The sequence below is a fragment of the Etheostoma cragini genome, chromosome 18 (assembly GCF_013103735.1).
Source record: "Etheostoma cragini isolate CJK2018 chromosome 18, CSU_Ecrag_1.0, whole genome shotgun sequence".
In the NCBI taxonomy this organism is placed as follows: Eukaryota; Metazoa; Chordata; class Actinopteri; order Perciformes; family Percidae; genus Etheostoma; species Etheostoma cragini.
This window is the reverse complement of record NC_048424.1, coordinates 12,373,376-12,401,211: the sequence shown is the minus strand read 5'-3', so window position 1 is coordinate 12,401,211 and position 27,836 is coordinate 12,373,376. Positions and strand designations below refer to the sequence as shown.

The window sequence follows — 27,836 nt, the reverse complement described above, 5'->3', positions numbered from 1 at the left end:
TTGAGCCCTCAACGCGTGTTGCAATCACAGAGCAATATCAACGCGTTGTTAAACTGAGTCTAAAGTTGACATCTGCTGTACTTCTCACTCTTAAAGCTATAGTTGTTTGCCGCCTCGCTTCAAAGAGGAATAAGTAATTACTTTAAGAACAATTATTACTTATCTTCACTCAAGTTTCTGCGCGGGAAAGCCGTCGAACATAGCCACAGGCTACTGAGAAATACAGTGTATTTTGTACGGAGCTGATAAATCTTAACCCTCATGTCCTCTGGTGAAATTGACCCCTTTTCCTATATCAATGTTCTTTTTAACTACCCAATTGTAATTACCCCAAATAACATGACTGATTCCACACAAATCTCTGCTTTCATTAATTTTGGGGTGTCTTATTCAATTTTGTAACATTTGAAAAAAAACTGAAAGTTATCATATTCCAGTCTGTGATTATCCATCAAATACATTCCTTTAATTTTAGTCTAAATAATTCCTAATTTCTGCTTTTCTAACTCAAACATTAGGTACCATTTCCTATAAATGAGGTTTATGATCATAAATTCCATAAATAACTGTAAAACTAATGATAGTAAGTTAGTGTTCATAAGGTGTTAAAAACGTTAAAAAAAAAAGTTAAAAGATAAAAAGCGGCAACAAAAGTGTTGATTTTCAATTTTGACGGGAAGACAACACAAGGGTTAATAGGCTGAGTAGCAACCCGTTTGGCAATAATTTGAATGTGACGGACGTCCTTAAAGTAAAAACTATGTTATGAAAATGAAGCTCCAATTGCCAGTGCATAATTACTGTACTTCATGTTTTTTTATTGATGTTTTATTTTAGTTGAACAAACATGACTTTTGCATGTTTTGTTACAATAATGGCACCATAGGATATGTAAATACGGTGTATATGTGATCAAGCCTATGCTGAGGATTTAACACAGAAACAAAACCAAATCTTCTCCCGATGACCAACAGGTGGCGCAAAAAAACTCTTCATCTGCCAAATAGAATCTTTGGGCTCAAAATAGTTTATTAAAGATACCTAAAGATGGTGGTACTTTTAGACACATATGTGAATCACAAACACATAAATACTTAAAGATACATTTGAGTGAATGAATAATAACACAAGGTTGCAGAGGAGTATGGCTAGAATTGGGAGAGACCTTCTGCTGAAGCGCCTCGGTGCGTACTGGTGCACAGACAAGCATCATTGAGGGAATCTGTCTGGTGCACTGCAAAAAATACCAACATTAAGAAATAATTTGAACACATATCCCTTTTTAATGAGCTTTTTACTGTCTAAAACAAGCGTTTGAGCCTGTGAATGGAGTATTTCAAAGTCAAGTGTCCTCAATCAAAATAATTGCATGACTTCACTCATCTGCCAATTTGAGCAATAAGGAGTGTTCATGTATGGTCAAGTTTTACAATTATTACTTGAAACTCCCCCACTTAAAACAAAGGGTTAGAAACACTTATTTTTATAAGACCACTCCACAGAAAAGGGTTTCCTTTTTTAATGGAAACATCGATTCTAATTTCAGCAGGAGACAAGCGCCACGTATGGTCATTTCTTGCAGTGTTCGCTCCGCCTTCTCGGCTGTCTCCGGCTCTGCGCTTTAAATAGCAGCTGTTTAAAAGCTCCTCACCATTCTCCTATCTGCTGTGCAGCTCGCAGTCTCACTCAGCACAGCAGTACCCCACTCTGTCACACACTTCTTCAATAATAAGCCCTTCCATCCCGCAATGTCGGCCGCCAGCACCGAGACTAGCGCCCCGCTGCCCACCGCCGGCGGCCGCGTCTTCTTCCAAGGTGCGCCCGGAGTTGGCTGCGTGGGGTCCGGCCCCATCACCGGGGACGACCCGGTCCAGAAGAAACAGGGCAAAGTGACGGTCAAGTACGACAGGAAAGAGCTGCGGAAAAGACTCGTCCTGGAGGAGTGGATCATCGAGCAGCTCAGCGAGTTGTATGACTGTGAGGTGAGTGGGAAATAAATCACACCCAGTGCAATTTGATGGGTTTATGGGTTAAACCCAACCATAGGCTATTAGTTGCATTGTCTGGATCAGATAAAACTGCAGTTCATTTCATGTGATTTTCGATGCTGCGATCCTTTGCCCAGGCGTCAGAATAAGGCACCCATATTTAAAGCGAACCCTAACATCCTTCATTAAACAGTCAGGGTCTTTGAGTTTAACAGCGTCTCTTTGTCCTCTGCTGCACTGATACCTGCTGGATTATGGTTGAGGCGAGAATAACAGGGGTGTCTGAGCGGCCCAAAAACTGTGTGGTTTAATAATGTCTGTGTCTGTCTCAAATGTGTCTTATCCTTTCTGTCGTTGGGGTGAGAGAGAGAAAGAGAAAGAGAGAGAGAGAGAGAGAGAGAGAGAGAGAGAGAGAGAGAGAGAGAGAGAGAGAGAGAGAGAGAGAGATGGCTGGTTTACCTAAACCGAGAATGAGAAAGGTGAGAGAAACCGCACATGCGCCTTTTACGCACCAGTCGCCTTGGCCTTTTTTTTTGGACTGTGTCTATTTTTTTTAATTGTTTTTCTAAATTGGGTACGCAAAAGGCATGTTAAGAGGCCATCATAGTCTTCCAGTTTACCTTTGAAGCAACGTTCTGTGCGTTGGAATTTAATTCCTCAATCGTTTCTGAGGCAGATTTCTGACCCTTTAAACACTCTCCACCTTTTGAGGGATGATCTTTCGCCTCACGATATTGACAGTTCCATTATTCTTTGCTCTCACGCTCACAAGTGGCAAGTGTGTGCGTGTGTGTGTGTGTGTGTGTGTGTGTGTGTGTGTGTGCGTATGGGAGTTTGTGTGCATGCAGGTCTGAGTGTGTGTTGAGAGAGATGGGGGTGCAGAAAGAGAGAGATTCTATGGGTGATGTGTAAGTGCATGTCTGAGTGTGCCCTACGGTATGCTGCTGGGGGATGGGGTGGACTGGAGAAGAAGAAAGAAGGGCAGTGGGTTAAGGATGTGCTGATGCTGTGACTCTCATCACCAGCCAATCACCTCCTCTGGCTCTGACCCCCTTCCTCGCAACAGAGGTTCTGCACAAGCGCACACATATGCAGCACACATACACACGGCAGGCAGACAGTCAGCCTGTCAACTCAGACTCAGCCAATCAGATATGAAACGGGCGGTGTGAGCGTGCATCCACACATGCCTGCACACATGAACCTGTCAAACTACACTTTGGGATTACATTTTATTTCAATATAAAGCTATGTGTGAGTGTGTGTGTCTGTCTGTGTGTGGACAGGCCTACACATCATTGATGTGCATGCAGATGTTCATTTATGTGATATGCTGCATCTCTTACCGTAACTAAGAGTGGTTACAGTGCGCGTGCATGGGTAGAAAAGGATCCTGCACAAATCACAGCAGGACATTGCATGTCAACATTATTGTCTGTCCCCGTAGTTTGTCTGCTGATAGAGCATTGCAATGCAAATATCTTTGTCTGCATGTGTGCAGAGCAATCACGATTTCCCACAGCTCCAAAACTGCTTCCATCTACTTAAACATCACCGAAAGCGAATCATCATCCATAAACCTAAGCTGCTGTTTTTACAGCTGTCATCTTGTTTGCAAGCTTCCTCCTCTCTTTCTAGTCCTGCTACTGTGGTTCTCACTTAAGTTGAAAAGAGCTGCATAGCCCGTCTGAGAGTGGACTAGTTTACATTTCAAAGCCGGATGAGCTCTTGGCCGTGTGTTAGTCTGCCATCAGCAGGTGCGCTTGATTTACAAGTCGTATGATGCCTCCCCGCGTGGATCGGCTGATCTATTTGGTGTTGCTATAAGGGCTGGAGTGCATCGGCCCAGCATGCATCTAGAGTCATATCTCGGTCGTGCAATATTTGAATCCAATGGATGGTAGCCTGTTATTTGTTTAATGCAAATGCATATAGCTTAATAGTCAAAAACACTGTGTCTTGTCTCTATTGCCATTGCTGGATGGAAATCAATCTTTTATTTCACTATTGCAGCATTACTGTTGAAAAAGACTCCACTCGGTTGTCTGCAGATGTCCCTTTTATCCCTGAATTCAACCCAGATTTCAGGAGATATTCCAAGCAGCATGACACCTCCTCATATATATCTTTCACACAGCAAATGGGATAATATGATAATCCCCCCAGTCTGAAATCATGCTGGTTGCTGCAATAAGCAAGGTGTTGACTGGTGGTAGAAACACATACAAGCTGGCTGCATTTCAGAGGACAGTAGGTAATGAAACCAGTCCATCATTATTTTGACACGTTGTTGTGGTAGATTGTTGAGGCTTACTTTTATCTGTTCATCCATGAATAGATACATGACGACACTGTTTGAGCAAGTGGACTTTACTGCTCTACTGATCATGAGTGTAAACAGGAAGTCACACTGCCTTTGTGCGTGTTGACACCTCCATGTTCAGACCCAAGATAGACAAGGTGTGTGTGTGTGTGTGTGTGTGTGTCTGTGTGTCTGTGTGTGTCTGTGTATGTGTGTGATAGATAGATAGAGGGAGAGACTGCTGATTTTGGCAGTGCTGGTCTGGCTTAAAGGTCAGCCTCTGTATCAGTTTCATAAGAAAACCTGACACTACAGATCACCACAGTGTGTTTGTGTAGGGTGGAGGACCTGTGATGATACTGAAGGTAATGGAGTGCAGAAATTGGATATTGTTCTCAAGTAAAGCTGGGTGGAAAATCTCCGTTACCAATTTGTTCTGTCCAAAATGTGTCTCAGGTTGTGGGTTGAAAAACCCAGGACAAGCAGACTCATCTCTTGCCGAGGGTTGAGAAGATTGATCCACCTCTCAGACAAAAAAGTGGTATTAATCTTCTCATCTTAAGTCTCTGCAAGGAAGCTACAATAAAACCCTCCATACAATCGATGGAAGTTGTTGAGAAACAGACATTGTTCTTTACTTGGTGTGTGTGAGAGAGTCTAACAGAGCGACAGAGATTGACAGAGTGCTAAATCTGACTCTGCAGTTTCATGTGTGTTTTGTTGGGGTGCATGCTGCAGAATGAGGGGAGAGAGAGAGATTCTGTAATGCCCTACTTTTTCATGGCTCTGCGTCAATAGAACCCCACTCAATAAAGCTTATTCATGTGTGCGAGCGCAGACACTGCCAACATACATCGCTTTGCCCTTTGGGCTTTGTGTGTGTTTGTGTTTGTGTCTGTCTCTGGCTTTGTATGAATGTGTGTAATTGAAGCCCTACATGCTTTTGTGGGTTGAGGATATTCCGCTGCTCTTTGGCAGGTATGGGGTGGCGAGCGGTTCAAGGGATGAGCCCTTGAACTCACATGTAACACACACACACACACACGTGCATATTTGGACCAAATAGAGCAAGAACAACACAGAGATGGAACATCTTCTTGTGGATTATACTACCTCTTAGGTCTGCTGCCCTCTTTCTCTCCGGATCATTCCCACAGTATGGAGGGGTTGGTTAATTTCCATACTGTTTTGTGTAGGAGGGCTGTCTCAAGGTTGAGTGTGTGTGTGTGTGTGTGTGTGTGTGTGTGTGTGTGTGTGTGTGTGTGTGTCTGAGTGTCTATGCGTGCCATGGACAAAGGAATGTGGGTTTTGTTGCTGACATCAACACTGACATCTACTTTAGTTAGAAAAAACCCCATCTTCATCCCTTTCTGTGTGCATCATTATCCCCTCTCCTCCCCCTACCTTTCCTTTGCCCTTGTCAATAACATTCCCCTTTACTCCCCTTTCATGTTTTTCTTGCTGGGAAGGAGGACCGTCGTGTATCATGTGAACCTCATTGGGCAGCAGAGGTGGAGTAAACAGTGCAATTCAAGCCAAGTCATTAGCAACGTTCAATAGGTTTAAGAATAGTATGCTGGGGATAAACACAAATATTGACACAAGGGCATTGTGTTACCGTTGTTATACTGGATATACTATATGTACACATACCGTAGATCTGTAAGCAGATATTATTGTATGATCTAGGATACTGTTATGCTGCAGGTATGGGGTGTCTTCATCATTTCCCTCCTTTATTAGCCAATTTAAATGTGCATTCATCAACTGTCAGAGGTGAATTCAGTGGTCAATTGAACCCATTTCACTCTGACTGATGACAGGATGTGGGCTAAGCTTGATTACCTCATTATATTGAAAATGGTGGCTCCCTGTTCCAGCTCATAGTCCATTTATAATCAGACAAAGGTCAAAATGCACACAAAAAAAGCAAGCGAGGGGAAAGAGTACTGGGGAAGTGAACTGAATGAATTAGTTCATTCACTAAGTGTATTGAACTGAAAAAGTGAAAAGAAACATACATGCACACCTTAAACACTTGGATATGGAATGGCCACCAGTCTTTTAAATACAGCCGGGCTGACTGAGCCACCCCCAGTGGGAGACTTGGATGTTTGTTTTAATGTGTGACCTTGATGGGTCTATGGATCCGGCGGGGAAGGTCACTCTTGTTTTTGTTATCTGTGCTTGGCAGGGAAGACACTTATCTCCTCGCCATTAAAATTACTCGGACAAAAATAGGACCTCACTTAGCGCCTGTGTTCGAGGAGCACGCGTTGACACATGTCATGCAGCACCTGCAGACGCACGCATCTGCTGCTAAACAAATCAGAGGTGACAAGATGGCCTTTTAGCGAGCGGAGAGCCCCCAGCTGTTGGAACGGGTATAAACAGCAGAAAGGCGTCAAAAATCGGTTACAATTTGTTCCCCTTTTGTCATCTCTCTACATACTTCGTCCTGCAGTCATTCCCTACCCTCTCCCTCCTCTCTCTCATCTCAACTTCTAACCCACCGGGACACCCACCCACCTGTTTTCTTATCCTCTTCCCTCTCCTCTCCCTTTTATTCTGTTGTCATCCCTGTGGCTTTCCCGTAAATATAAACTGGCAGTTTGTAAAGTCTGTAAATTACACTGTTAATCACATATACCTTCCAAGTATACAAAATGATACCACCACAGAACACAGTGCTGAAATATACCATTACTCCAAAATGTACTGAAATTATAAAATGATTTCATCTTTACCCTGAAGGCTGTGATTATGGCTTTAACTGTGATACCTTAAGGCTGTCATGGTGGTTTTTAGATGTTTCTACAAACCCCAGAGAGGAATATGCGTCTGCTGCATGGAAGAGAAAGTAAACATGGATAGGGTTAAACATGAAAGTATAACCTGTCTGCAGGTTATTTACTTGAATGATATGTTTTGCAATTAAAGCCATCAAGTCCCAAGAGATAGTGGTACGGAACTAAAATCAAAATCTTAAAATGCCAAGTGCAATTGGCAATCATAATCGAGTGAAATGCTGTGTGTGGAAATGCAAAAATGGAAAGCTGCTGAGACCGTGAAAGGTAAGAAATGTTGAATTTTCACACTGACTCTCTTGTCTTCCTATGACATCCCCCCCCCCATCCCAAGATGATCCAGTTAATCACTGGTTTCATTGTCGCCAGGCCGACACAATTTATAAACTGGCTGTGTGCAAACACTGACTCACTCTGTGGTTGGCACTGTGAAAAAAGATGCAAAAACACAGTCGTCATTCACGCGTGTCTGTGAGAGTGAGACTGAGGGAACGACAGAGAGAAGGAAAATTATTGTTTTGACTATTAAAGTCGGCAGGGTGTGTTCATGTGGGTGTGTAGTTTTCTTTGTAAGTCTACCTTTGTATGCGAATGACTGTGCACATTTGGCAACAATGGATCAAAACAGTACGAAAGCACTCTTAATCTATTAAATGTGTACAATTTTGTTTATCATGTACACTCTGTCCTCACAACAAAGTGGTTTCTAATTGCCTCAGATATGTCATAAACCCATTGATTTGACTGGCTGACAGCATATGACCCCGGTGCTATGGACGTTTTAAGTCCAGTTTGGCTGGAAGCTTTGCTTTGCACTGAGAGCAAAGGTCCAAATGGGCACCAGCTGTCGATTCGTTAGCCACAGGGAGAAACTGTGCCTGGTAAACACAGTAAAATGAATCATGCGCCCCCGAAATCACAATAGTGTGAAATGGGAGTCACAAGACAGATGCTGACAGTTTCATGGTTGAATCCACAACCATACTTGGTCTGAGCTTTAAATCAGGATTTTAACCAAAGGAGGATGAGATGATTGTATGGATTTTGACCTTGTACAGTTATACCACAAGACAGCATGTGCACGTCACCAGTGGCTACACAAAGCTTTAAGAAAGAATTGTTTGAGGTGAATGTGAGATATCAATAATGAAGCCTGTTGTCAAATCTACTTTATGCACATCAAGCTGCTTCTGATGTCTGGGGGAGTCTTCAGTTCAGCGACGTGGAATCTCTGCTGTTTGCAGATGATGTTGTCTTTCTAGCTGTAACATACATGATATTGTTTAAAGATGTCATTTTTTTGTAGTTTTCCTGGAACCTGGACAGCATTCATAGTGTGGTACTCGGGTGTTTACATAAAAAAATTGTTGATTAAATAAATGATAGATAGACATTTCAAGACATATACACATAGACAATAGATAAATGATTAAAAAAAGAGTGAGAGAGAAGTTCAAAGCTTGGCTCCTTTCTCACCTCTGCACAGTTGACCAGTCACAGCATGAAGTAGGAATGGATGTAAGATAAAAAATTAAAAAATCTAAATATCAAGAAATTACAGAAATGTACAGACACAGCGCCCTGCTTTGGAAAGGTGTCTGGGTTTCCCAAAGTTATTCAACCATCCGACAAGTCTTCTGAGGCATAGCTAACCTGTACTCTGTATCAATATATAAAGAGAATGTAGTGATGATTACTGTGGGGAATATGATTAAAGCACAAAACGTTTGTTGCTTTCTCCACAAAAAAAAAAATAGGATAAATGAATGAGGAGTATAAGATGGGGACATGGTTGGACACCGATACCCAGCTGGCCTGAGGAAAACGACAGCCGGGTTACTGTTAGCCCTGTTGTGGAAAAGCAACCACCACAATGAGCACTGAATGAATGCTTAAGACAATTACATCATAATTAGCGTCCAAAAATTCAGCCTGCAGAATTCTTGCTATTTTTTGACTGGAATTCTCCTTTGAGGATTTATTCCTCCCTCCCGACCCGCTCTTTCTACCAGTTTCCCTCTCTGATATGCCATGTCCTCTAGAGTAGAGCTGAATCAGCGTGGGAAAGAGCTTTTGCTGCTGCAGCTAACTTTATCCAGTGAAGTCACATCATCCATGCTGTATGGTTTCTGCAAATTGCATCGCCAGAGGCGGAATAGGGATGTGATCCAAAACGGAGGTGGGAGGGGGAAATAGCTATAGACACACTTCTTCCCAACATTGCACCCTTTGCCATTAGTGTTCCAAGTGTACATTTTGCTTTGTGAGACATGAAAGCATTTGTCCTCTTGTCCCACCCTCACCCTCCATTCTCTGGCATACAGTAGTTTGTCTCTATCCCTCAGCTCACACGGTCTCCTAAGATGAATTTGTCCCTTTGATGTGACACAGCATGGCGGTGTAGAGCGAGAAAGAAAGCTGAGCTGTGAGGTTTTACTTTGTTGCACAATCCTCCTCTGCCTCATCATCACAGTGACCCACTTACCTGTGTGCTCTCCATCTCCCTGCATCTTATTTCCCCCCGTTATGTTTTCTAATTACCGCTCTCATATATAACTCTATATTCTTTTCACTTTTGCAGTCTTGTTTACATCTCTGTTACTCTCATATCTCTGCATGGTTCCTAATTTAACAAACATCTTGTCATTTCATTGTTTGACTTTTGGAATTATGAATTATTTCCTCATTTGATTTCTTTTCTTTGTTTCTTTTGTGCCCACTTACTTATGTTTCTCTGCCAATTTAGTTTTTACTTAAGACATGGGTGTTATTATTTTATGTGTGTGTGTGTGTGTGTGTGTGTGTGTGTGTGTGTGCTCAACATTTTCTAAGTTATGGGACACGTGTGTTGTTTGTGGTTGTTTGTCACTGTTTATGGTGTAATATAAATGAACCATAAACAATATATATACAGTATATATCGAAATAACCATACTGTCTCTGTGTGATCTGTCTCACTCACTCACACACACACACAACCGCTACCAAGCTAATTTGCTGCCCGCTGAGCAAGCAATTATAACAATGCTATCTTATAGACTACACTGGCTGTGGGTTTGACTATATTGTTTTACGTGTTTTTATTTAACAAAATTAAAAATGTAGGCCTACTGCAGATATTTAAGGTGTTTCGGGTGGGATAAGGGACTGCCCATTTCTCTGACACTCCATTGTTTCGACCTCTCAATAACCTGACAAATTCCCTTTGTTCTTTAAAGCCCACTAGTCCGCGTCCCTTTGTTTTGAAAAGATGAACCCTCTGCTCTTTTTCTTCAGCTTATTACATGAAAAATGACATGCCACCGTGGATGTCTGGTTCAAGGCTTGCTCGTCAATAATTATACATTATTGATAACAGTCAGATTAGGAACCAAATCCAGGTTCAGACGACATTTTGGCTAATCATAAACAGATATCTGCACATGAATGCAGATAAAAAAGCTAATAAAAAGATTGTCATCAGACAAAAGATCTGTTCCCAGATTGCAATTGGGCCGATGCGTTCCGCCTTTTCTGCTCTCCACACAGACTGTTTACCTGCAGGCAACCAAAACCTTGGACTTGGACTACAAACAGAAATCTAATTTCTTCCTATACCAAAATCTTGTCACGTTGCCTACAGATTCAGAATATATATGCAGATATCTGTTTATAGAGATTATCTAATCATTAACTAGATATTATCTAATTTATTAACTGTAGATTGTGGACTTTTGTGCATGGCATAATAAAAAAATACTGAAGACACCAAACATAATTCTGACCTAAGCCATGCTGATGACCTGAGCTGCAGTTCTATACAACTGGTAGCTCTAGTTCATGTAAGTAGGCTATGAATAGGAATAATTACGAATCACTTGGCCTGACTGAAGTGATTCCCTGTCACAAGGAGTTTGACTCTTTGTTCGTGGAGAGTTTTTTGAATAGTCTGAAAAGAGATTGTGATGAGTCACAGGGTCGGGCCGCGTACATTACCTTTGATTCAGTTCATCGCCGTTGAACCAGACTGAGAACGCTGCCGGCTGCTTAGCTGTCGGTGAAAACAAGTCTGACACACATGCACACACTTTCTTTGTACAAACACAACCACAAACACACTGGCTGGCCTGTCTCACTTTCTTTTGCTCGCTGGCTGTCACACAAAGTTGAATCAAAGTTGCCTTCATTACAACAAACACTTAGCTCCTTGTTATCTGTCTTGCACACACTATCGTCTACACACAGCATACACACTAACGTTTTCTTTTCCTGTTTTCGTTACTATGTCTTTCTTCTGCATTATGCAAACATGTTTGCAACAAATGGTGCTTCTGTTTGTCTCTACCACATATACACAAAAAAATCTTAATACTTCTTCATTGAGTACTTTTGTATATAGACGTTGTTAACTATGCATACTACTATATTGTTACCATTGCAATCTGTTGGCACTCACTACATCGCCCAAAAAACATGTATTTTTAGTACACTTATTTTGATAGTATTTGGAATGTATTCCAAATGGTACCAATAGCCTATTTGGAGTGTCAGCATCTTGCCTGTCCCTTTATGTCTCTTGGCATTGTGCGCTGTCATTATGTCACGCTTCCACTGCTGGCAAGATGGAAAGTGATTTTCCCCGGGGGCAGTGGGTGTGACCTCAACTATTTTAGGCTCTCAATCACTAGCAGGATGGTGGCAAATTCAGTGTTTATCTTCATGTTAAGTGTGTATGAGTGGGTCCATTCTTGTCATTACATGCAGTGTACTGTATTTGCCACAGTAAGGTACTTTCTCACAAGCTCCACGGAGAGATAAAGCCCTGTGGTGAGCGTTTCTCTGATTGATGGTGGCAAACACTTTGTGTGTGTGTTTGTATTTGTGTGTGTGTATGTGCGTGTGCGTGTGTGTGTGTGTGCGTGTATGTGTAGATTTGCACGTCGTTGGCGATTGTCTGCAGTCATGCTTCACACACACAGGCCATGCATGCCCTAGTCATCACCAATCACAGTGACAGAGGGTGACGAACTGCCTGCTTTCAAGTGGAATAGTCTCTCACACACGCACGCACGCACGCACACACACACACACACACACACACACACACACACACACACACACACACACACACACACACACACACACACACACACACACACACACACACACACACACACACACACACACACACACACACAATAGATAGATTTATCTGCATTATTAGGTTGTTTCTCTCTTTAACCTATGGAAATCAGCAGTATGTGAGCAGTCCACATCTCACTGTATTTTTTTTTTTTCATCCATCTCATACTGTTTTTGCCATTCATGACCAAGGCCATGATCTCTGTGCTCTGCTCACATTTCAGAACTGGCAGGTAGCTGCTGTCAGGTGTAAACAAGCTGACCTTTGAAGAAAGAGCAGTCGTAATGAATCGTTCTTGAAATTCTAGTTTGGATCTGTAATGGATTTCATCTGTCCTAAGGTAATAAAACTCAAACTCGTTTGTCAACGTAAGATTATAGTTGCCTTGACAATTGCATTTTTTTCTAATAAGCCATCCAAATGGTGGAGGATTTTTCTAACTTATACCAAGTTACAGAAAGAAATTACTAGAGAAACTGTGGAGTTGAGGGGAAATAGTTTGAACATTTTAGGCTAATTATTAATAATAATTACAGTCTTTAGATACAACCTAGTCACCCATTGGCTCTGTGGAGACCTATCTCCACAACCCTGTGGGGTAAAGTCTTACCCCACCACACATACATTATGGGATTGGAGAAAAAAATGCTCTCTGTTGTTTGCCTTTCTTGAAACCAATCACAAGTGACAATCATCTTGGGCGACGCTAAGCTCCGAACGCAGTGATGGTGGCTCTGCAAAATGCCAAATACAATATTACCTGAAGTTCACACATTACAGCAGTGTGAGCTATTTCAATAAGCTGGATGCGTGGTTAAACGCGATTTGCTCTTACCAGTGTACGGTGTCGCCGTGTGTACTTCGTACGCAGCAATCCTCACCAATCGGCCCTGTAACGTCCCAGTTAGAGAATAAATGCCATGAACATATTCTTTGTTAATCTTTACAATCATTCCCCAAAAGAACCAAGCAGGCCTGCCTAGTTCCATAGTCCAAACTTTCTTTCACATCTCTGATGTTTTTTACATTTGCATATAACCTCAGTCCTCTTGTTCCACAACCCACACACACTCCAATACTAATAGATGAGGGGCTTTGATATGTTCTGTAATATTCCCTCGTTTCTCCATCTTACTTGTTTCTTTCCTTAATGAGGGGGGATTTCAGAGCGAGACTCTCCTGCTTAGACGCAGAGAGAGAGTTCAAAGAAAGAGGTCGAAGGGGACGCCCGTCCATAGACAGACCGAGACGCTTAAAATGCAGGTTGTGTAAATGCCTCTTAACGGCTCAGGAATGATGATTAAGGTGGGGCAGCGTTGTGTGCAAATGTCTTTATATGAATGTCAAGTGTGTGTTTGTGTGTGTGAACAAATTCAAATGAGATATGTGCACAAGGTGTGAGTGTCACTTATGTTAAGTGGTATTTTTGAGGTAGGTTTTTACTGCTTGAACCAGAACTATATTACAATTCTTTTTCATTTTCATGCTTACAGTTAAGGATTGATATGAAAAACTCCAGTTGGAAATTCATCTGTGGTCATGCTGTCGAACACATAACGGACCAATCTTGCCACTTGTCTTAGGTATTGTAAATTCAAAGATATAATTGTGAACTAATTCTATTCTGTGCACATCAATCAGTTTTGATGCTGAGAGCTTAAATCAAAATACCAGTGCACGCCCTTCGGAGAGCGCGCACACACACACACACACACACACACACACACACACACACACACACACAGACATACATACACTTTAAAAAACTCCAAAATACATTCAGTATCAAAGTCCAATGCCTACATTTTAAATTGTTTGCTCTTGCTCAATATTTATACTGGTAATGGCATTCAATTTAAATATAAGTTAAAGCCACTAAAGCACCTAAAGTTAGGAAAAGATGGTAATGGTTAATAAAAAGACATAAAAACATAATTGCATGTCTGCAATGGAACACAAATGGTATGAATGTCCCATTTGCTACATGCCTATTCACCTTCACTTCACTACATGAAGGACACACTACTTCCTGCATTGACAACAAATGTTTGCATTGGATATAACTTGTGAGATGCGGATTCATCCAATATGGATGCATTTCTGAGTGATACTGGCGTGAAATAGCAGAGTCAATTTGGCTCACAACCATGCATCATGTTGTTACTGAGCAGTTCATCTGTTGGTAAAGGCGACCGTTTGGATGAAGAAGCTGCACTTGCACATGGTTTCTTTGGCTATAATTCCCAGAACGAAGACTTTGTAAGCTATATTATGTGGTAGCTGGGAGAAAAGGGTTGATCCTCCCTGCGTGCCTCTTTTGCACAAGCCCTGTGGTGAAATAAAATGAACCAGAGGAACACAGGACCTTTGAAGTGGTGTTGAGCAGAATACAGCCTCTAACCACAGAGCCACTAAACGGCCCTGCCCCGGCAGCGCGGCATAACCCAATGACATTTCCATGTGATGTCTGCTCCTGATAGGAAAATGTACGTTCAGGCTGTTTTGAGCTTGGAGTGCAGAGACGTGGAAACAGTCTTTTAAATAAAGAGGTGAAATGAAAGAACTGAAAGTGAGAGAAAGCGTGTACTCTGGGTTTTGATTTTGGTGAGGGGTTAGAGTCTAAAAAAAGAAAAAGGGTGTAAAACATGAGCCAGCGCCTCAGCCTTATTTGAACATCTTTCCAATTGTAGTTTCTCCTCTCCTCTTGCTGGTTTTCATGTCACTGTCTTCATGACATGAATCTGTTTTAGCAGCTCACTAACCTAGAGTGTTTTTGTGTTTCAGGAGGAAGAGATGCCTGAGGTAGAGATAGACATAGATGATCTGTTGGAGGTCAACAGTGACGATGAGAGAGCCAGCAAACTGCAGGTATGCTTCTGACACTGAATACACCTTAAGAGCTAGACAGTATGATGAGTATACTAGATGAGATGAAGCCAACTCCTCACTTTGTAGTCAACCTTCTCATGTGAAAGCTTTGCATGCTGGTCTATTGAGTACACTGTGTCAGAGGACAAATCTGCATTGCTGCCTTTTGTACTGTATGTTGGATTTCTCTGTGTAGGATTCTTAATGCATTCAAAAACATGATGATGATAAAGCCTGACATCATGCTCACCAATGACTAAAAAACCGAATGTACATTAACTTTACATTTTGCCTTAGTGAATACAAAATGAAAAACCCAAGAGCTGTCAAGACCATCACCAACTCCCCTTTTTTTGCTTTTTACACAGGAATCATTAATAGACTGCTACAAACCAACAGAGGTGAGTGTGTATAGTGTCTGTCATACCATGAAACACTCAATATCATTGACCCAGCAGATTGTGTGACATTATTAATGCTTGCATGTACTGTTTGATTTGCAGCATATAGAGCACTGTATGTTGAAGCATTGTGCCCCACATCTGTATGTGTGTGCTTAATTAATTTCTTGTGACATTCACATTCATTTTCTCTTCCTACTGTCATCCTGACCTAAATATGACATTAGATTGAAAGGACTTCTTACAAACGCACAAAGCTGCTAGCAAAATAATGGTGTGCACACACACTAAATTTGTTCACTAAGGGATTTGATTCTTTTTGTGTTGTTTAGTGTGAGTTTGTGAATGTGTGAAGGTGTATGTGTGAAGAGTTTTCTGTGTGTGTGTGTGTATGTGTGTGTGTGTGTGTGTGTGTGTGTGTGTGTGTGTGTGTGTGTGTCTGTGTGTGTGTGTGTGTGTGTGTATATAGAGGTGTTAAGTGTTTGGGTTAAGGTGAGGTGGGGTTAAGCCTGGACTCCCCATCTGTTGTCTGCGAGTGTGTGTGTGTGTGTGTGTGTGTGTGTGTGTGTGTGTGTGTGTGTGTGTGTGTGTGTGTGTGTGTGTGTGTGTGTGTGTCAAGGCTGTGACTTACAACACCTACAAGGTCACTTGTATCCAAAGCTACACAAGTGTCCAATCAGGAGTAAGAGAAAGGAGTAGCACGGATGCCATTTTGTACAGAATTCCACAGAGAAGGGAGAGAAATGTGACAAAGGTAGGGAGTGATGGATGGGAGATGAAAAGAGAATGAGAGCACTGTTAGAAAAAGGTACTCTGGGAAAATAGTTGAAATAGATGAAGAGAGGGAAGGGAGCGATAGATGCTATTGCAAAGACATAGGAAGAGAGAGATGCAGAGGGATGTACAAAAATACAGCTAGAGGCAGAACAATTGAGAGATTTGTAGGGTAGAGAGAAGAAGGAGATGGACGGAGAGACAGAGAGGAGGGGGAGGCATCAGTAATTGGGTCATGAGCCGAGTCATCCCTGATATAATGAGGAGGATTATATTCCTACATTTTCTCCGCCTCATCCAGGCCTCTATACAACCTCTTGCTTAAACCCAAGATGTGTGTTCTTTGTACTCGCTAACTTAGTTTTTTCATAATCCGTTATTATCATTTAAAGGGAAAAACCACCATAATTCAGAGTACCCCCCCCCCCCCCCCCATCCTTTAATATTACTTCTGACTGTTAGATGCCAGTAGATTCCAGTTTGTGCCGTAAACACCTTTCACTATAACACAAACTGCTGCTAGGTTCAAATGCATGTGTCTGCTTGTTTAATGTTTCTCTTAAAGGAATGCAATAGTTTAACATTTGGAAAAATACATATATTCCCACATATCTCACTCTCACGACTAACACCAGCAGCTGGTTATTTTAGCTTAGCATAAACATGGAAACATGGGGAAACAGCGTGTCTGGAGGTAACTAAATCTCCCCACCAGCACCTCCAAAGCTAGTAGATTTTTCTCATGTTGGGCAGAGCAAGGCTAGCAGTTTCAACTATTTATGCAAAACTAAGCTAACCCATTTCTAGTAGACATGACAGTGGTATCAATCTGCTTGTCCAACTCTCGGCAAAGTCTATTTCCTAATATGTTGAACTACAGTTATGCAGGACCTGTCTTTAGGTCACATCCCATCCAAGCCATCACACAAATAAAAGCAGGACACCTTTGCCTGCTTTGGTCTGTAAAATTAAATAGAAATAGAAGATAGCTTGAGGACATCTAAAGATTCATATGATGGTCTTCTTTACTGGGGGCATTTACTGTTGTAATCTGATTTTCCAACTTTGTTGCATCTTAAACCATTAAAAAAAACATGTTCAACTCTAGTGTGAATGGGTGTGTGCAACTGTGTGTCTAACTCTTTTTTGCCCTCTTCCTTGCAGGTCTTTGTCCGTGAGTTGCTGGGCAGGATAAGGGGAATGAGAAAACTCAGTGCGCCAACTAAGAAGGGCCTATAATGGCTGTGATTTCAACTGTCAATCAACCATAAACACATCTCAGCTCCACCTACTTAACCCACTCAACCTGGACTGTCATCACACAGAAAAAAACTTATCTAAACATAACAGCATTACTAACTATCCTGCAACTTGCAAACAGGCACCATAAACTCCATGCATATAGCACTAGTCATTCATTTCACAATCACGTAGAATAACAAGGTGTATTATAATATTTGACTGTTGAAAGGTACTTAAGCAAAACAGAGCCAACATGGTTAAATAACATTACAGCCACAATAAAATGTCAAGCCCTGGAAGGTGCCAGAACTGCAACTGTGCTTTATACCACCTTATTCCACATTTCAGAGCCATGTTAAAATCTGATGCTGTAATACCTACAGCCATATAGCATAAAACACCAACATAAACCGGAGGTGGTAAAAAAAAAAAAAATGTTTGTACTGCAGTAGGTGTGAAATTAGCTGAAGCACTATGTAAACATGGTGCTTCATGGTTTTGTCATTTTTTTACTGAGGTATTTTGCTGTTACTTCTTTTAAATAAAATGTACTGTATGTTGCCATTTATTGTTCATGTGATTGAAATGTGCTCTTCAACAGTTTTCATTTTTCCTACTTTAAAGTCACCGTGCTCATTCTTACTCCGTCAGTGCTTGCAAATGCAAGGGAGCTCTGTAGTTTTATTTTAAGCTCAAGGCATTAATACATAAATTCTGTCATGTGTGATGGTGTGATCTGTAAGCTCTGGAAAGAGGAAAAGGTTAGGCTTAAATAGTGTGAAGATTTTTGCTTTTTACCCACTGTTCTAGAATACTTTTCACTACAGCAAGGCATGATGGGTGTTGCAGTTCTTGCATAAAACACCTGTATGATTGGCAGGAAAAGTGTTATCCATTGCTCTCCTTCATCAGTGTAAGTGTCAGTTGGTCATCTAGGTTTAAACACAAAGCTCATACATTGCAGTTGTTTCTTAGACTCTGGTTCACTTAACCCTGCTAACTTGCTTCTCTAATAGTGGTTGATGTTGCCTTTAAGGACATTCAGGATCAGTTCACTTTCTCAGCACTGAACCTTAACTACTGACAACCTAAAAGGCAAACATGGTTGAATCTGAACTTGGTGACAACTTGAAACTTTGACACAGAAACCTGTCAGGTCCTGTAAGGGAAGGTGTGCCAAAACTGGGAGTATTACATCTTAAACGTCATAGAGGCATTAGTGTGATAGAGCATTTCCACAGAGATAGTTTGTCAAGTTTGCGAAGACATCTTCACCTGGACGGGGAATTTTAAGATGATTCAAACTTTTCCAGGTTGCAGAAAGTTGCATAATCCCAGGTTTGAGAGGTGGATTTAGTAATGTATTGTTGTAAATGTGCACCAACACATTCTAAAACCTATTAGCTCTGGTACAATCATGACTCTGTCATGGGGTTGGGCCCTGTTTCACTTCCGAGCAGTAAATCGTGTACTGACCAGAGTAGAGCGGACCTAATTCTGCCCTATGATATACCCTCAGCTGCCAAAGACAAAAGCAGGGCAATGTTGGATTTTAACATAACACTTGCAAAGCACCCGTCTTGCATGCTAAAAAACAGAGAAAAAAACACCAATAAAGAATATAGATATTATGAACTTATAATCAAGCAAAAACTACTTTTTTGACATAGCTACCATGTCTAACTTTATAGAACCTTTTGAGTTGAAACAACGTGAAGGTCACGTTGGAGAGAATGCAGGAACATTTTAAAAATGGTGCTGTTTTTTATGTTTTTTTTCCCCAGATTTTTGGTTGTATAAAACACAATTTCAGTCAATTGATGCCAGAGAAATGTGTCTGAAAGAAACGTGTCTGTATTATTTAAGGGGTGCATGTAGTCTAAAGTGGCATCCTCTTTGCGTATCCGTTCCTCGATCTGGACCGGGCTGGATGAGTGTCACCACACTCAGCTAGCAATGCTTGATTTGTATTAAAAAGATCATGTGTTTTCTTGATCGGTGAATTGGAAGGAAGAGGAGGCCAATATAGGCAACTACATCCAGGTCTCAAGTCGAGGTACTCTATAGGATATGTATCTGTCAAGAAACAGTTCAGGGGCAATAGGCTAATATTTTATAATTTATGGGATTTCATGTGGAGAGTATTTTGAAAGTGTCCATTCTAGAAAGCTTTACGTTTGCATGTATTTTTAAAATCGCATGTTGAGGGAAACATTTTGTTGGCCCAAACGTTTTTATTTCACAAAATAAAACACTTTCCTTTTTATACCTTTATTATTATTAAGACTAAAATATTCAGTTTTTCAGCTGCAATTTTGTTTCTGTACATCCGCAATAGGCGTTCTTGTTTTTAAATTGTAATGTGGTGTGTGTGTTTTTTTTTGCTGAAAATAAAAATGCAGAAGGACTGTACTGTTTAAACACATGCCATTCTTGTGTGTTTTTTGCTTTAGTTTTTCATGGCTAAAGCATGTGCGTCTTTGTTCCAAGAGTGATGAGAAGAGCGATACACGCTCATGTATGTCTGGAAAAGGTACAGCCAAGTTACAGCCAGCTGCCAGTTATGTTAGCCTACCATAAATATTATAAAAAAATTATAACTTAATCTTGTGTAAACCAAACATAAACCTAAGCGTAAAAATGACAAGTTCCCTTTTCCCTCCTTTGTTTTTAAGTCTTTAAAGGGGCAGCTTTTGCTCAGTGGTAGAGCAGTCGCGTGATGAAAAGGAAGGTTGGCGGTTCAACCCTTATCAAAGTGTCCTTGGGCAAGACACCGAACCCTTAGTTGCCCCCGATGCTGCGCCTTCGGAATGTAAATGTGTGTGAATGTTTATCTGTACTGGAGCCTCGGCCACAGTGTATAAATTTGTGGTTCTTGTACTATGTCAAAGCGCTTTGAGTTGTCGGTAAGACTAGAAAAGCGCTATATAAAAACTGTCCATTTACATTTATGCTAACTGGCTGTTGGTTATAGCTGTATTTAGAGGACAGATATAAGAGCGCTATTGATTTTTTTATCTTATTCTAACCCAGGGAGGGAATAAGCATATTTCCCAAAATATGATTTGTGTGTGTGTCTATGTGTGTGTGTGTGCGTGCGTGCTTTCACATGCCTGTGTTGCTTCACAAGGGCCATATTAGAGCATGGTGGTTGCCAATGTGTTCAGTGCCATACAATGTGGCAGTAGTTCAGTAGGACAGCCCGGTCTGATTCTGTAAAGAGCTCATCAGGGTATGACATTATTGCTCAATGTGCGCATGAGTAGCCTTTCTCTGCAGCATTTCTAGCCCCGTATGGACTAGCCTACTGTACATTGTTGCTAGGTAGAAAGTGTTCATTGATCTCAGATTTAAGAGGGTGCAATTCTAAGAAAGAATAATCACGATGAACCTTAAATGTTGCATCACCGATCTTGGAGGGAACAAGTCAAACTCACTGCAAATCAAAGTGCAAACACTTTACTTTCTAAAGGGAAGTCATGTGGAAGAATATAGGCCAGTTTACAGAGACAGACAGCGAGAATGACACTCTTAGTAAACGTTCCACAGCATTTATTCCCGCAGAAAACGTGATAATGAATGTCTTCTGATTCACTCACACGCATTCCCAAACAGCCTCCTGGATTTCACTGCAGGAAACACAACTGAACACACATACTGCAAGTCGGGAGGAACGGAAAGCCAAAGCGGTGCCAGCGCAGCTGTGCAGTTGCAACAAGGCTGCGTGTGCCTTTAAATTCCATGACCCACTTTTCACAGCTGGGGATGGCTGGCAGCGCACGTGCACGCGGCGTTGAATAATTGGGACTGCAAGGTGAATGTGAGGAGAATAGTTAAGGATGGGAGCATCCCCCTCCCCGACAGCCAGCGCACCCGGATCAGTCAGCTGGCTGCACACCAGCAAATCTCACACCAGCTCCGTTGCTGTCGGTCATGGTGTTTCAGACTGTTAAAACTGGTGTGAATCGAGTCAGCTGTTTGACAGAAGAAAGAAAATTGTATGGATGTATGAATTGAAATGAGAGAAAAGAGGGGGTCTTTTATGAGCTGTCAATGGCTATTACTGTGTAAAGCCACTGTAAATTCCCAATGAATACATATATTTCCTAATATGAAAATAGCCTAGTAGACCCTAGTCTAATAAATCTTACGTCTTCCCATCCCCCTCTTCATTTTGCCACCCTCACTCTTGATCGAATGCATTCCTCTCCGCCCCCTGACTGTATATGACCAAGGCGGTAAAGAGATAGATGAGAGATATGACATCAGCAGCAACTCCCCTCCATTTCCCTTCATCTGGAAGACAGATCCCATCTCGTCTCCACTGCTGTGGAACCCAACTGCACTATCAGACAAATGCTGGGCCAACGTGTCACACTGTTGTAGCCTGCTCAATCATTCACATGGCAGTCACAGCCACACAGCGTCACTTATTACCCAGACAGAGAGAAAGAGGGGTTGAATCTGTCTGTCACCTCCGTGGTTGCATTGTGGGTAAGGAGGACAAGTAATGCACTCCAGGACTCCCTACCATCTCTACTGTAACCTGCATGTGAGCTAGTACGACAGGAACATTACTCAAAATGAATAAAGTGCATTTGCACAGTACGCCAGACAAATTGAGTCATTTGCAGCAAGTTTGCGTGTTTCTGACACTTCCTGAATATTTGATTCTACTTCAACTTTAAGTACAACCGAATCCTGGGAACAACCTCCTTTCTCGAACTCTGTAAATACTTTATAACACACGTGCATGTGTTCCACTTACACAGCTTGCATACGTCTGAGTGGCTAAACCTGCGTTGCATCTTGTGGGAAATGTATTTAATTTCACTACGCTGAGTTCATTCCATTTCCCAGCACTCCAGACATAAATGTTACAACTCTGGCTCTTCAAGCATAAAAAGATGTAGGTGTGTAAATGATCACACAGACTTCGTTGCCAACATTTTCTATTTCTACTATTACTACTACTCCAGCTGGAGGTGAACACACATAGCAGATTTGACTGAATGAACGGGAATTGCTTGTTTCAGTGAGATAAAGTTCAGAGCCTTTATACTAATATTTGCCCTCAGTTATTGTCATCACTAGTAGAAGATGATGGATTTGAAAAAGGAAGAGGGTATTCATAGGGTTAGTCATTCATTGTGTAGCAGTGGCAGAAGAAGTAATTAGATACATGTACCCATACGACAATGTAAAAAATACTCCTGCTTATGTAAATGTAGTGAAGTGCCATGGTGGTAGACAATATTCAGGAGGGATGCACATAGAGCCTAGCTGTTGTGTGTTTAAAGCTTGCCCACTAAGCCCGTCCAACACAATAAATGCCTGGATGTCAGTAAACACTGCTGTTATTAACACTAAAGTGTTGATAACGCCACCGAGTCCCTGAAAGGGATTAATGTCAGAGATTTAGAAATAATAGCACTATTTACTCTGGCCACAAAGCCACATGTCTGCTGGCCTGTTTGTGTAGTAACTACTTGTTTTTGAGGTTTTTCTTTCTTTTTTGTGATTGGCCCTTTCTGTGTAGTTCCAGAGGGAGAAGATCCGCTGTAAAAAGGTCATACTTACATACAGTATAGACTGTACGGCTGAACGTGTGTGTGTGTTTGTGTGTGTAAGACTGTGCTCAAGGCAGGGCAAGTCTATTTGGACAACATGGGGGGAGTCCTGCTAGGGGATCTGTCTATCTGCAGGGGGTGAGTTCAGATCCTTCTCTATTATGCCATCTGTTTCTAGTGAATATTGTAAAGACAAAGATCATTAAAGAGGCTATAATGCTATCAAAACAACACCAACTACATGCCTACTCGCATGGTCTTATTTGATCCATCCATGAATTATTATTTCATCAAATGACAAAAGAAAAATTCCAATGGGATTCCACCGAACGGTATTCCTTGGCAAGTTAAAGTACACGAATCATCTGTTTGGCTGTGCCCTTTGTTTTATAAATATGATCAGGAAAATGAACAGTGGGGTTTCAGAAACTGCTCTTAAAGCAGTGACAAAAGTGAGGGGTTGCTATGGAGAGATGGTCATATCTGTCTGCTGTTTGAGAGGTAACATGAGGATGAAGAGGCAGGGAAACAGAGGCAGACGTAGTGACAGAGACAAAGAGACAGGTGGAGCCAGAAAGAATGATAAGATAAAAAGACAGGAATGAGAAAGTGCTGTGTGGTGCAATCATGGCAACACAATGTATAGTCAATCATCTGCTTTTGTCCCTACTCTGTAAAGGCAGCTCCGTCAGAATACATGGTTTATGATTTAGATGACAGCATTAACCGCTTCATTGAACCTGCACCAGCATCACCTCCTTCATAAACCTGCTTCATTATTATTTTGCAAGAGAACGTGTTATTTCACCATCATGAAAACAAGAATGAATGTAAAATGAAGCTAATTCTCGTTTTGCGAGGCAATATACAGTATGCAATAAAAAATATTATGGGACTTGTGAAAATGGGCAGCTAAGCTGTGATTATCCATTGCCAAAGAGATGTAACCACTACACTGACATCTATTAATTTGCCATTCCAGAGTGATTTATAGATGGTGATGTGTTACTACTGTCCACATAACATCGACATGTCTTTACAAGCTGGTTTTTAATACATTTTTGCAGCCTATGCATTGTTTACCTCATTATCTCTTTGAGTTTTTACACCTGTTCAGCAAAAAATTAACTGCTGTGCTGCCTTTAATTGCTGTTGGAAATTTTGCAATGACAGATCACGATTTAACAACCTAGTTATTCTGCAAGTAGATATAGGAAAAGCTGGATTTTACATGAGACTCAAATATATAATGTGCAATACTCTGCTGCTACTATTTATTCATTATTACTGTTCATATAACAAGTCCTCAATTATGTTATTACTGTATCATAACAATTCCTTATGTAACTATCATACATATCCACACTCCTTATATTTCTTTTATTTGTACTCTGATATTTATACACTTCTCTGTTTACTACTATCTTTATATATAATCCCTTTGCCCTTTGTGCAATATATTGCAACTGTGACACCAAATTTCCCTTCAAGGATCAATAAAGTATTTCTGATTCTAAAGATTCAAAAGATTTCCCATTCTCACTTTTACAAAACAGATTTCTTTCACTTAGGTAATAACATTAATGGTTATTTTTTGTTATATCCCATATTCACCTCTAATCCAAAACTGTTTACAGAATAGCGCCCTTATCAGAGACCTTAAAGGCTCTAAAACATATGTTCTCAATCAGCTTCTACATGAACACGCTTCCTGCATGCTTCCTTTTTACATAGGGATTTGTTTGTGTGTTTTGTCTGTGCTCGTCTCACTGGTTTAAAGTGGATGAGGCTCGGTTACAAAAAGGAGATACCACGTACTTCTGTGCATCAATAAGGCAATAGGATTTCTTTTTCCACCAATTCCAACCAATCAACCACACCTGCACAGTCTTAATGAAGCAGATTGGCTTGAGGTTTTAAACTCTTGAATACAACTATTATAGATAATAGATTATAGACACAACGTTTGGGAGATACAGTTTATACAAGATATTTTTTCTCAAACTTAAACTTTGATTGTTGCTTGTTTAGTCATGGATAGGTAATGTTATATATAAAGAGTTTTAAGAGGCTTTATTACCACATCCTTTCAGAACTAAACATATGCAGTTTGTCCCTGGATTGTTGATCGTGCTTGGTAAACCAAACTGCTTAATCTAGAAATTTATCTGATCTCCACTTTGATGTTTGCTGGCCCATGCTGTGAGTCCTGCAAGCGTGCACACACAAACACATAAGCGCACAAATAAATCCAAATAAATCAGTGAGGAGCAAAGAGGCCGCTTGTCCTCAAAACCAATCAGTTCCTCGATCTGCTTATTCCTCAGCAGCCCACTGCCGCCTTTGATGGATAGTAGAGCCTTGAGCATTAATCAACCAGAGGATCAGCATCGTTAAGTGGAAAAGTCAGACATCCATTCCCTTTAAATGTTGCACACATTTAGGTTAAGCAAATACACAACATCTTTTTGAGTCTTCCCTCATGTCAGAATAGGAAAATAAGTCATATGCCATGCAGAGACCCAGGCTGTTTATTCTTTTCATTGTGTGGATTGATTCCTGTGTGGGGAGATCCCGCTCCGTTGGGAACCAATTACTAACAGTTTGGGGAGGCTTTCATCATGCACGTGCCCCTGAACGTCACTCCAGGCTTAACCACCACCCACTGACTGAGCCCTGTACCCTCTGACTGCCCTTCTCGGCTTCTGACACAAGCAGCAAACAAAAACAGACAGCAATCATTAAAGAAGAGGAGCAGGGGGTAGATTTGTCTAGAGGAGTTTTGTCTGAAAAATAACTAGGGAGTAAGGGGTTTGGGTTAAATATGACTAGTTAATTAAGTAAAGTTCTCTGTTGAAATCAGCATTTTCCCATCTTCTCTCTGTCCCTGTCAACACAGAGTTACCCGGAAGTGTGTGTTTGTCTGTTTGTCAGTCAGTGTGTGAGTCTGCAAGTACGTACCTTCCAGACCAAAATCTTCTCCTGTCTTCTCCATCAGAGGAATTGCCAAACAGCTGGTTGCCATGGTTTCAATTTTCTGTACACCAATCAGTAGCTATTTTACCGGGGATCCAGAAGGGGGTAAGCCTGCAGTTGGCAAATAGCAGCGATATGCGTGGAGATTAGCATACATTCAGCCAGGAACAGCAAATCCTTCCTCAAATGACTAAAGATTACTTGGTTGAAATAACAGTGGTCTGGTTTATTTTTGCCTCACGTCTCATTTTGTATAATTGAAATGCTTCTTTGTGAGGTGAAACCGCCTTTGTTATATTTCCATGCACTGTGTGATTAATTAAATAAACACAAAATTTTGATGTTTGATGAATCTGTGGTGAATGTGACATAATGTAAAAATCAAAGCCTGCATACATATTCTGGCCATTAAACTATATTTCTTAAATTCTAAATAGCTCTGCAATTAGCTGAGTCTTGTGTTTCAAACACTTTATTGATGTATCAATGAAACATAATGAGAAAGGCATTGAATCGCTGTGAAATGCTAAAATGCTAGTTTTGATGAGTCAAACATTATTTTTGATTAATGTAAGAAGAGGGCTCCCTCTGCTGGACATATGCGACAATAGTAATACAATGAATGGCTTTCCAGTATAAAACCTCTGGCTATTATTATATCATCGTCGCTGTATAGTGAGTGTATCTTTCAATTTAAGGATTTGTTTATAGAAACTAAAAAAGAAGTGTTTCTTTTTTGGGTTAAAAAACATATCCTACCTGTTAAGCCAAATAATACTTAAAAAAAAACATTGAATCATTAGAATAATGCATTAAGCTGAAAACAGTGTTGTTTTTCAGGGAGATACATGACTTTCACCAGACAGCTATAACTTATAGTTCATATTTATATTGTCAGGATAAAGCTGTAACAGAGCTAAACTTTATACTGTATCAGTCAGACGTTTGGACACACTTTCTCATTCAAGTGAATGGTAGAAGGTCCAAATCTTTGTCTGGTACTGTATTTAGTACTGGAAAATATAAGACAAGATAATGTGTTAAAGCCTGACACACCCATAGTCAGCCCACACAGCTGTTGTCACCAAAATTATAAACGCAGCACTTTTGTTTTTGCCCTTATTTTTCGTGAGCTGAACTCAAAGATCTAAGACTTTTTCAATGTACACAAAAGGCTTATTACAAATATGTCTAAATCTGGGTTGCTGTCAATCAACATGTTTATATGCCACACCTGTGATGGGGATGGATTATCTTGGGAAAGCAGACGTGCTCACTAACAGATTTAGAAAATATTTGAGAGAAATAAGCCTTTTGTGAACATAAAACTTTCTAAGATCTTTGAGTTCAGCTCATGAAAAATTAGGGCAAAAACAGAAGTGTTACATTTATAATTTTGGTTCTGTATGTGTATGATAGCTGCTCTTAAAGGTGCCCTGTCACACGTATTTCATTACTTTGTGGTAATGTCTGAAGTTCTGCCATGGACTCCAACATTTTTTGTGAAAAAAATGCCTTGGTTATCTTGTTCCAAGCCATTCTAGCCTGGTATAGAAAGCCTGGAGGAAGACTTGTGCCAGTTCTTATTAATATTCAATGAGCTACACTGCTTGACTCTGATTGGCTAACAGCTAGCCAATGAGAGCCTGGCTACCAGTATCCTTTACCCAGCACAACTGGGCGAGCTCGTGAACAGTAATGAGCTCATGCAACATGATCAGCTTTTGTGATTGGCCTCACATTCACAACATAAAATAAATACATATGGACCTGACTTATTTTTAAA

The 27,836-nt window shown here is 40.9% G+C and overlaps 1 protein-coding gene across 1 annotated transcript; it reads left to right on the top strand.

The window, feature by feature from the left end:
• Positions 1-1,635: 1,635 nt before the first annotated feature.
• On the top strand, positions 1,636-19,124 carry ppp1r14c (protein phosphatase 1, regulatory (inhibitor) subunit 14C). Its single transcript, XM_034900834.1, has 4 exons — positions 1,636-1,982; positions 15,004-15,087; positions 15,456-15,488; positions 17,427-19,124. Exons 1-4 carry the CDS (start codon positions 1,749-1,751, stop codon positions 17,499-17,501), a joined length of 426 nt encoding a protein of 141 aa, XP_034756725.1. The 5' UTR covers positions 1,636-1,748; the 3' UTR covers positions 17,502-19,124.
• Positions 19,125-27,836: the final 8,712 nt, after the last annotated feature.

Excerpts from the sequence above, each read along its gene's own strand:
- ppp1r14c (XM_034900834.1), top strand. The coding sequence starts at position 1,749 with ATGTCGGCCGCCAGCACCGAGACTAGCGCCCCGCTGCCCACCGCCGGC. Across the intron at positions 15,088-15,455 it reads AGAGAGCCAGCAAACTGCAG|GAATCATTAATAGACTGCTA; the intron begins GTATGCTTCTGA and ends CTTTTTACACAG. Across the intron at positions 15,489-17,426 it reads ACTGCTACAAACCAACAGAG|GTCTTTGTCCGTGAGTTGCT; the intron begins GTGAGTGTGTAT and ends TCTTCCTTGCAG.